General features: G+C 28.6%; 1 protein-coding gene across 1 annotated transcript; it reads left to right on the top strand.

The window, feature by feature from the left end:
- The first annotated feature begins 628 nt into the window (after positions 1–628).
- Positions 629–10,607, top strand: LOC129989269 (fatty acyl-CoA reductase 1-like). The gene is made up of 6 exons (XM_056097679.1): positions 629–756; positions 1,807–1,925; positions 3,768–4,010; positions 7,722–7,851; positions 8,029–8,156; positions 10,221–10,607. Exons 1-6 carry the CDS (start codon positions 649–651, stop codon positions 10,309–10,311), a joined length of 819 nt encoding a protein of 272 aa, XP_055953654.1. The 5' UTR covers positions 629–648; the 3' UTR covers positions 10,312–10,607.
- The last annotated feature ends 1,132 nt before the right edge of the window (positions 10,608–11,739 follow it).

The following is an 11,739-nucleotide window of genomic DNA, read 5'->3' as shown; positions in this document are numbered from 1 at the left end:
TATATCACCACTAATATCAGCAAAAACAGGACAAAAAATCGTTCGTCTCACCTCCGACGCACTGAAGGGGGAGTAATGTGGTGACGCTTTATAAGCCAGATAACAGCTACGAGACATGAGAAATTTCCTTTGTCTAGTAGTCTTGTTACTCGGCTACGAACCCAAAGGTTGCGAGTTCGATCCTCGCCTATCGCTAATAGTAACAGATTAATGCTCTAAACTCTCCGTTTTTTTAAGTACTAAATTTAGTGTCTCATCCAAAGAAACCGGGCCTTTATTCGCCTAATTCTTTTCATCATGAAGAACTTTCGCAATCCTTTAGTCGTAGTTCACCGTTCTTATAGAAATGTTTAATCACTAATGTTCAATCCGGTAACGATAGCATGCTATTGACATCATATGACAGATCCATTTCCTGCCTTGTACTTTTTAACTGTCCTCATTTTTATAAACTATCTTGAGAGTACCGTATGAGAGCCATCTGTCGGACATCTTGTAAGACATATACTGGAAAATTGCCAAACTATCAAAGCTAAACATCAGCGGTCTATTTTTTTTATCAAGCTTTCATCAAGAAATGAAAGTAAAAAATAATAAATTACAAGGAAGATATCGTTAGGTTATTTTTCTGCAATAATACGATAAAAAATGATATTATTACTGATAAATGATAATAAAGAGATATATGTTCTAAATCTCTCTTTTTTACAGGGGTATCAAGAAGGAAATTCTGGAATATCAGCACTTTCAGTTTGGGTAAGGCACTATTTTTGTTATGTTCAATACTGCTCCAAAGAATTTCGTATGTATTCCGTTACTATACCAAAGTATGTCATTTCAGTTTTAAGGCAAGACAGCTTTAACTTCGACAGTCGACTTCTAAAGCAAACAGTAAAATCAAAATGCGGTGAATACTCATGTTTCTCTACAAAAATGTATTAAATCAATATGGATATAACTGCTTGACATCTCTGAAAAATAATTTAACATAAGTTGTTGTTTTTTTTTTTCGCTTCCAGTTTACTAATCTCTATTTTAATACTATTGGGATTCAAGATTATTGTACAAGGTGTCTTTAAAGATCTTTTGCAAGCTTTAAAGAAGGAATACACATTTAAAAAAAATATGTTTTATAATAGAGTATAGTATTTAACGTACAAACCGAGGGTCAGAAAAAAAATGCAACCGAAATCACAAATGAGAAATATGGGTGAAATCAAAAAATGAAATAAGTTATAGTACATTTTCGGTCAGTGTGTATTTGGATTTTAGAGTTAGTATCTAAATCAAGCACAGAACATAAATCTGCTTATATATACTGGAGACATGCTAACTCCATCTCAGACCGTATTCATTTCCGGTGAAAATGCCTACAAAAAGCTTTATATTTTAGAAAGGTTTATCAACCCCAGTATAGGAAGTATACTTGTGAATTATAAATTCTCGCAGTTGTTTTAAATAGAACACATGGTGTCGTTGCTAGAGCTGTAAAAAATATCATAAATTGCCAACTATTTACTGGTTTTTGTCTCGCCTATTTTGCCATTTGCACGGTTTTCAGTTTAGCTATGTAGCGATACTGGTCATTGATTTTAACTTTATTTAGTGATTTGTTCTTTTTCTAGCTGTTTATACTTTTAATTTTTAATTAGTTACTATAATAATTTGATCTATGATTAAAGATAATAGAAAAATCTAAATTTGTCTAAGTTTAAATTTTCTAACTTTTGAATTTAAAATTTTGTAAATAACTTTTTAATGCATTATGCGAAACATGACCTATTTTAAAACGGAAATCGTTTTAAGATAGGAAAAGGGTTCCTTAAAGTTCTCCATGCTGATCCGAACAGTAAAATGAATTTGGTGCCAGTAGACATCGTTGCAAATGTACATCTACTAGCAGCGTGCTGCGCAGGAACGAAAAGGTATGTGGAATCCATTTTTCATAATGTTCAATGTACTTATTTCATAAATTCTGTCTTTTTGCTTTTAATTTCATGATATTTGATAAGAGAATTATTTCAAGTGCAATTCTCTTCACATTTCAAACATAAATGTTTATATAACTTAATATTTATATGTTCTCTGTCATACATTTTTCTATGATGACATATATTTTCCTTTTCCAAGATAGACGTTAAATTGATAAAAAAAATAATTTGACGAAACAAATTTTGCATGTATCGAACCAACAAGAATTTACTTTGCTATGAAATATATTTTATATGCCAATTTCTTGGTTATTGCATGGATTTTAGTTTGAGCTACAAGGTATGAATACAGTAGGCTGAATTTATTTGAAGATTATTTGACACAATGTCATTTTGTGGAAAACGTTATTCGAACTTTTAAACTTCGAATTGAAGTGTCTTTAATTCTTTATTCAATCTTAACTGGACATTTCTAAACAATCTTCAAATTTACACGATGTCCAACTTATTCTTAAAGTTATTTCATTAGCTTTGATGAAACGGGCCACAGACGTATCAAAGCAATTGATTTTTGCAACAAGATATTGAGTAAGAAACATAAAGTGGAACAAAAGACAAAACACACAATTTCTTTAAAAAAAAGGAAGAGAATCTAATACAGCAAGTTTTATTTTGTGATTATGAATTTTAAAATAATATTTTCAAGAATTGAGGAACACAATTCAAATTATCATTCTGTCCAAGTAAAACAAACATTTTAATGATTATTTGCTCTCTTTCCTTAGAGATATGATATTAATTCAATAAATTTCGCAATTAACTGATATATGTAACAAATTGAAGCAACCCAGTCAATTCTATTGTTAATTTTGATATAGTTAGAGTTTATTTACCAATACAAAACATTTAAATATAAAATGGCAACGCTATTTAACAGATTTCAAAAATATTGTGTCAGTTTTTCGGGAAAGGCAGCAGATCAAAACTACACAAATACACTAACAGAGGACACACACGAACACACACTTATATAGAGAGCGGGGCATAGATGGATATATAAGGTGTCCACTCTTATCGTGATCCGATAGCTAATTTCTTAACTATTGAAAATAGACATATAATTCCAGTAGGAAAAATGCTTAAAATGACGGGACAAATTATACTTTATATTTTTTGAGTCAATAAATAAATTTCAGGAAAAGTTAAAAATCTGAATTTTTATTTTATTACTATTCCTATCAATCATATATCGTAAGAAATTATCGAAAATTGTTAAATATGCGATTAAAAAGTTCTATCATTTTATGATTAAATTTAACCGAGTTCTAGCAATTTAAACTAAATGGAGGTCATTTAAAGATTTATTTTAAGGAGCAATTTCTAAAAGTAACACAATGTCACATAATTTCAATTTAGCAACTTGCAATTTCTCTCGAAGCCTCAAACTTAGCATTTGTTTCAATTAGTAATTTTTAACTTTTCATAATTCTACTAATTTTAGTCGCAGAATAAAATAAATAAAATATTTTCTTTGTTTTTAATATTACAATCTCAAGAATATTTTTCTGAATATGATTGATAGGATCGGAAATCTAGAACTCACAACATTTTCAGAAATGCATTTATTGACTCAATCAACGTAATATATAATTCTTCACGTGACTTAAAGCAATGTTCTGGACTAAAATATATGTCCATCTTTAAAATTTTAGATACAAGCTATGATCAGCATGGACACCCCGAACAGGATTATCTTTCATTTTTATGTCTCTTGATGTGTTTTTATCGATATTATATTGTTGTGTCTAAGATTGTTTTTTTCTCCTTACTTTTTAGATGCGCGTCTCCAATGATATTTAACTGTACATCCACAGAAAAGTTTAATATTAAAATAAAAGAATATGTAGATTTTATTGTACAGTTATTTGGCAAATATCCAGTTCCACAAGCATTTTCGGAGTGCAAGAAATGCATTTGTTTGCCTAGAAAATACGCCTTCTATATAGGCAGAATATACCATCACTATCTTCCTGCGATTGTCATAGATGCGATACTAAGGCTTTTTGGAAAAAAAGCAAGGTAAGCCTTTTTCAAATTTAAAAAAGAATTTTGGTACTCCATTGCATTATTTATTAGGTCTTTTTAAAAGATTTTGAAAATTTTACTTCTGAATCAATTTTAAACCAGTCTTGTAATATATTTAAATTGAAGTAGGTAAAATGAAAATAGGATCAATTAAATCTAACCTGATAACTTAAACTGACTAGGGTCCCTTTCAGTCTGAATGTACTGCCAATTTGCAATTATTATTACTGCTCGTAATAATTTTATTATCATCCCTGGATTAAAATATATTATTTACTTCATAAATATATGTATTTGTGAAATATATATATTTGTGAAATATATTTAATTAAGCCTTTTCATTTCTTTTCTTATTTTGTTTTAAATTTTCTAATTTATTCTTTATTGTTTTATTTCTAATTTATTCTTCATTGTTTTATTTCTAATTTATTCTTCATTGTTTTATTTCTAATTTATTCTTTATTGTAGATGTTTTATAATCATTCATCTTCAACAATGTTATCAAATTACATCATTTCTAATGAATGCTATCGTTCTTACATATTTAACAATTGCAATACGTTTAACTTATTTTATTATATATTAGATTCTCTTATTTTGCACGCAGACTTAAAAAATTCTTTATATTTTTATTTTTATTTTCGTTTCAAGCTCTTGAAAAATTGAGCATTTCTTAGTGTGAAGAAACGAAATTGCGTATGACAGATTCACAACTTTTAACATTACATCATTCCAACGCCAACTAATAAAGAAATATTTCTACACAGAGGTGACACATGCATACTCTCAAAGAGATTGAAAATATATGCGCATTCGTATTTGATCCAGGAATGCTTTTGTTTTTGTATGAATTGTTTTTTTTTTTTTTTGGACTATAGAAAGTAAAACATTGGAATGCAAATGTGGTATATTTTGTTTTAAAATGAATTAAACTTAGATAGTAAATGCATAAGCCAAAACGTTTATTTTTCTATTAATCAAATGCCATTTTTCTCCAAAGAAAAATATATATTCTGTTCAATTGTTGGAACAAAATTGATTCCCCAATTTCGGTCTCTGTCATTATTACGTAATCCGAAAAGAATGGTAATATAAAGAATAGTTTTTATAAACTAGTTTTTTTTCTCATATTGTAACGAAAATAGTAAAATAAGTATCTTGATAATCGAATCGTTTCTACTCACAATTAAAAATAGCTGGCATAATTATCGTATAACTTGACATATGTACTTTCAGTTGAAACTATTCTCAAAAATATTTTTAAAACATTTTTTACGTTTAGAGTCCTACCGTGTCAACATTTTTTAAAATAATAGTTGCCACATAACTTTATGTAAATATGTTATGGACTATATTATAATTCTTTAGATTCTCAATCTATGTAATGCTTTGAATATATAAATCCACGAGAATTCTTAGAGCATTCTGAAACAGGACAAGCACCAGCAACTTCCATATTTCCAGGCAAACTCTTATATAATTTTTATTCCAGTGTTTTCCTCCATGCAGTCAGAATGCACTTTCAATGTGACATTATTTTAAATTTGGGATTTGATTTAAATATCAATTAAAAATAGTCTTCATTATCTACAGATAGTTCATATTTTGTAGCAATTCTAAGCTATTAATTTCCTCTTCTTTGAGCAGCAAATTGCCTTTTGTTGTAATATTCAACAACTAAATGAAAAACATGAAGAAACTTCTTTTTATGCATTATTTTGAATACTTTCTTTTTAAAAAAAAGAGGCATACAAATTCCAAAATAGCACAAAATTTTCTGGTATCATTAAAACACTTACCAATTAGTGTAAGTGCACATACAAGTGGATCCCTACCATGCCGATCTTCATGATCTCATTGCAAGTATTTTGTTTTTGAGAAGTTACATAATTCTGTTGAAAATATGAGAAATTTCAGCATAATTTGAACCAGAAAATTGCTGAATATTATAAACTACTATAAAATTGTTCCGAAAGAATAAAATTGTTAAAAAACCTATTTGTATTAAATAACTAACATTCGAAAATCAGACAGCTATTTGTTTATTTTCTATCACATTGGTTAACTGTCGAAAGCTCAATAACTTCTTTTCCTATCAAGTTTTTCTCCCAGGGTGCACCTCAAAATGAGGATGATATTCTTCTGGTATGGTGGTTGGATCTCGCCACCCTGGAGGGTACACGAAAAGATGGGGGTCTGGTTCCTCCTATCGATGACAGGACGTACTTCCTTAGGAAGGGGTTGTACCGTAGCCGGTGATGGCCCTTAAGACTCAACCACAGTTCCCGCCAGTGTTGCTGCTGTGGCCGTCTGGTCATTCAGTATTATTTATTCGCGTGCCTTTGGGCGGGTCGGAGAGTCAGTGATATGACTTTCGCATCAAGTTTTCTTTTTTGAATATGGAATATCCATTGATGGTGCATTTTTGCTTCGAAGAAGTATGCCGATATCCATGAAGTTTCATATTCATTAATATTCAAATAATTTATCCATCCATTTAAAAAGTAAGAAATAATAAATAATTTTAAAGAGTTAAAAACTAAATGATGTTTTGTCGAAAAAAAATACGAATGAAATGTTAGCGAATAAAAGTTTTGTAAACATAAATAGTGTTCGAAAGCAAAAATAATTGCCAATCTTTTAGGCTTAAAAACTACTTAAAACGTATTAAAATTTATGTGGCTTGCTGATAGAGTGTAATTTATAATAATTTATAATTCAGAGTGGCGTGCATTTGATAAAATGAGGGAAAATATATAATTCCCGGTTTCGCTTTCGGATACAGTGTATTATAAAAAATATATGAATCAGTTTCTATTTATAATAGAGGCAAAAAGATACCCACAGTTTAGTATCCAATAAAATGTGATTTTTAAAACAAAATAATAGAAGGCAATTGTAATTGTAAAACATTTTATCTTTAAAAAAAAAAAACATCACGAACTCACTTTAACATCACCTTATTGCAGAAACCTCACGGATTCTGAGAATTATCGTACCATTGGCAGTAAAAATTTATGAATTTATTTGAGGAATCTGAAGTATGTTGAAGTTCTTAAAACTTGATATTAAAGGAAAATTGGACAACAGTTCATTTTGGAAAAGTACCAGTTTTCTACTTAAATTACACTAGATGGAAAAAGTTTTTTTTTAATTTTTTACTCATTCATTCTCAGAGAAATAGTAATTACAATGTTACAATGACCTTTTATCTCTTGAGCATATGAAGAATGTTTTCTTCTATTTTGCATTTTATGGAAAAAACAAAAGTAGATAAAGTATTCATTTTATTTCATTATTAAAATAACTATCTACAAGTAAAAAAGTGAAATTATTCTTTATTGAAAATAAAACTATTTTTAATTTATATTAATTATCCTTCATATATTCAAGATTTATTGTACTTTTATTGTAATATCATGAATCGAAGTTATTAATATAATGATTCCTATTTCCTTAATAAAGACCATCAGAAATATTGATAAAATAAAGTTTGAGTTTTTGTATTGTGTAAAAATGTAACTTGAACGAATGAAATAGAGTTAAATCAGCTTAAAAATCTTAATTAATAGACCGAAACGTTTGGAAAGAAAATTTATTCTCTTATTTTACTCATGTAAAGTAACAGTAAAATAATTTTCACAAAATAATGAAATTTTACAGAATGATTTTCTCTATTGATTGTAAAATATTATTTTTTCTTAGGGTATATTCTTCCTACCGTTTCTTTGATCAAGTGATGAGCGCTTTGCACTTCTTTACGTCCCACACATTTTATTATGAGAAGAATAATATGGCATGTCTTAATAAATTGATTCATCCTGAAGATAGAAAGGTTAGCGGATTACTATTTTTATAAGAATTCTTTCATAATAAAGGAAAGTACAAAGACATTATATCCGTATGATAAAAATGTGTAAGCCTTAAAATATAACCACATATCTTAACTCTTCCCTGTGATGCCATGATCTATTTTTCTCATACAAATTCTCAATTTGTAATTATGTTTCAGAATCTGGAATTAGATTTCGAAAATACAACTTTCCAAGATTTGGCATTACATTATCCAGAAGCCTCTCCATTTTATGATTGGAAAATTGATTCGAACACTCCTTCGGAAAGACAAAAAATTAAATACCGGTAAATATTTTCAAATTTCTTATATCTTAACTATTAGATTTTATCATAATTATTTTAGTTAGATCGCTATTAAGAAATCTGCTGAATGTCATGATTTTTTAGATACCGTTTCTAGAAAAATTCTATATGCAAAGTGACCATAAAATAACTTTCCCTGTTTCAACTGCACTTAAAACGAATGAATAAAATGAAACCACATTTCATACATAGACTGTAGAAGGCATAAAAAAATTCCGAAAAAAAAAGTAGCAAATGTTACCGATAAGAGAAATACTGGCGCTGCTGGAGTGCAATTATTAATAAATTTATGAAACTCACAGAAAATATTTTTTTATTCATTAATATTAAGATTCCTTGGAAGTCGTGCATCATTTTCAATGTTCTGACATTCTCTGTGTACAGCCTATTGCATACGGTGTATGATGCTCTCCACTGCTGAGTGTAAACTGTCGGTAAACAACCCACTTTATTTCCAGACATGCAGGTTTGCTTAAGAGCAGCCGCAGCTTTACACTGTATAGTGTAGAACAGCTTTTACAGTAATGCATGCTGAGGTAAGGTAGGGCCATATTAAGCACACATCAACAATTAATTTCGGTCAACAGTCGGGAAACATCAATAGTTAAGAATGAACTGTTAACAGGCCATTTGATCTTCTCTTTTTACAAGGAATGCATGGCGTTACTGTCACGCACGAACTAGGAATTTTACATAATAAAATCTCGATATGTAAATTTCCTCGTTCGTACAGCAACGCCAATATTTCTCCCATCAGAAACATTTGGTACTTTTTTTTCGGAATTTATCGTCCCATAACTTCCACAGTCTGTATATAAAATGTGGTTCCATTTCGTTCATTCGTTTTAGCTGTATGAGCCTCCAACAAGGAAAGTTATTTTTTTTTTGGCCACCTTGTATATCTTTTTCAGTTATGGTTCCTAAACTGAACGAGAATTTAAATTTGGTTCATATCTTCTAGTTAAGATGGCAGCTAGAGTAATTTTGATTATAAAAAGAGCATTAAGATCACAGGGAATGGAATGCTGAAAAGGGGTTAGATATTGTCATCATTTTATTTCTGCTTAAATGATGACGATAGAAATATTTAAATTAGGAAAATATTTAGAAAATATGTATTAAAAAATTGAGATATCTGTCGTTAATTCTCTGATTATTATATCATTTGACAGTTATTTTCCCTAGTAAGCGGTTAGGTTTTTCATTTTCTAATTGAAAATCAGTCATCATTACTTAATCCACATCGACAAAGTGCACGTGGACTTCCTCTATGGATATATAGTCTCTAAAATAACTGATCAATTAATCGGAATGTCTTATATCATCGGTGGAGAGTCGACTAATTGCTTTATCCGAAGTGTAAGAGAATACCTCTGCTCCAAATTTTGCAACAAAAGCAGAATATTTGATATCGTCATTCCCAATACAACTAAAAAGAAGCTCAAAGAAAACTGAGCTCTGCATATTTGTACATTCATTCACCTGAATTATAGTAGTCGTAAAACAATGAGTGCAACTTGCATGCATTTTTTAAATTACAATTTATGAAACAAAAAGGAAGAAATAATTTTTTTAAATAACTTTAAGGTTTTTTATTTCAACAGAAATTTGAGAAACACGGAACACGTCCGGATATTCAATTACATTATCTCTAGCTCATAGCCAAATTTTTGGGAAAATAACTTCAGTTGTAGAAAAAAAGAAGGAGGGGAGATTTTTATCGGAAGCAATACAAAGGGTGACTAATTGTCTTACAATTAGATCATTTAAATTAAATTAATCCTTTAGATTAATTTTAGATTAGATCCTTTAGATTAAATTAAATCATTTTATACAACGATTTTCTTGCACATTAGAAGAAAAATATTGAAATTAAAAATATATATTAAAATATTAAAAACAAAAATCAAAAACAGAAGTTGTCTATTTGCATATTTCTGGAAGCTAAAGCTTATAGCTTAGCTAAGGTATTTTGCTTTAACTAAGCTAAAACGCTTAGTACCACATTTATAATTAGATTAATTGCTTTCTTTTCTTTTTCCACAGGCGTCATATGACAATTATTTTCATTCAAGCAGTTTTCATGCTCATCTTCTGCGCATTTATCAGCTGGATTATTTCCAAGATCGTTGGCTAGTTTAATGAATGCAATTTGATTTGTTGTCATTACACTATATAATATTATCAGAGTGATGGAAAATTCTTGTTTGATGTAGTGTTGTATTTCTTACAATATAAATTGAGAAATTTGCGTTTCCCAATAAACTAATTTATTTCATTAATCAAATTTAAATACAATAATAAATTGGAAGTTCTAAATCATTATTTTTTATGTAAATGTATAGAAAATACCATAATAGACTTCCAATGGATATTTTAAAATGGAACTTTAAAATGAAACATTTTATAAATAATAAAATTCTAAATTTTGAAGTTGCATTCAAATCATTTAACCATACAACTGGCCTGTAAAGGTAGCCTTAATATATACTATAATCTAGCAAAAGCACGATTAACTAAACCATTATTTTATAAATTAAACAATTGATCAATAAATGTTATGCAGAAAATTGCCAAAAATGAACAAGAAATACTTATTTACCTTGAGCAGAAACACATATTAGTATCCATATTAACATACAAATATACTCCCTCCACTAAAATATATTGAATATTTTTAAAAAATATGTACAAATTTTAAAAAATATAAACTTTTCTTCGAATGCAGAATAAATTGAATATAATCAAAATGTTATGGTGTTTTGGAGGTGTACCATCTCAAAAGAGTCATCATGACTGCTTGTTAATGGTTTAATTGTCTGATACTTTTTCTCAGAATCTCTTATTTATTTTCAAAACAAGATGAATTGATGATCAAGACTACTAAGATTTTGACGCAGCTTGTATTACATTTTATGCTACCTTACTCTACATTGATTTTCATAACATCATATTTACAATATTTCAGTATAATTTCTTTGATCATGAACCTTGAAATCAAAGCCACACTTAGTTAAAAAGATTACACAAACACGCAGGAAATTTAAACGTAAAAAAGGAGTTGCAGCATAAAATAAAAAAGTGAAAAAAAGATAAAATGCTATCTCTAAAAAAGATAAATAAAAAGATGATAAAAGAAATAAAGAAACAGCACTGGAAAATCTTGACAGAATAAATACACTACTACAAAAAAGTTTCAATAACAAGAATTCATTTGTGCAACGAATACATATTATAAATGAAGAATTTATGAATAATAATAATAATCTGAAAACTTCTTCAGAATTATTCTAAAAAGTATTGCTAATACTTTGGTTTATCTATTAAATACCCATTTAACAAGGGAAAAAACAAAAATTGGATAAAATATGCTCTAAAATGTAATTTTATATAAAAAGCAAAATATAAAAAATAAAAGCCAACATGTCTCTATTTCAGAGAAAAAAACTGCGGTATTTGTATTTTTTTTTTTTTTTTTTTTTTGCGGTGCCCAAGCAAACGCAACCACACTTGCAACTCTGAAATTTGGCACATAGCTAATAGTAATTGATATTTAATGCTCATC

This window comes from Argiope bruennichi, chromosome 2, assembly GCF_947563725.1.
Source record: "Argiope bruennichi chromosome 2, qqArgBrue1.1, whole genome shotgun sequence".
Lineage (NCBI taxonomy): Eukaryota > Metazoa > Arthropoda > Arachnida > Araneae > Araneidae > Argiope > Argiope bruennichi.
The sequence above is the reverse complement of the archived record's forward strand: the minus strand, read 5'-3'. Positions and strand labels throughout refer to the sequence as shown.

Excerpts from the sequence above, each read along its gene's own strand:
- LOC129989269 (XM_056097679.1), top strand. The coding sequence starts at position 649 with ATGATATTATTACTGATAAATGATAATAAAGAGATATATGTTCTAAAT. Across the intron at positions 757-1,806 it reads TATCAGCACTTTCAGTTTGG|ATAGGAAAAGGGTTCCTTAA; the intron begins GTAAGGCACTAT and ends AATCGTTTTAAG. Across the intron at positions 8,157-10,220 it reads AGACAAAAAATTAAATACCG|GCGTCATATGACAATTATTT; the intron begins GTAAATATTTTC and ends CTTTTTCCACAG.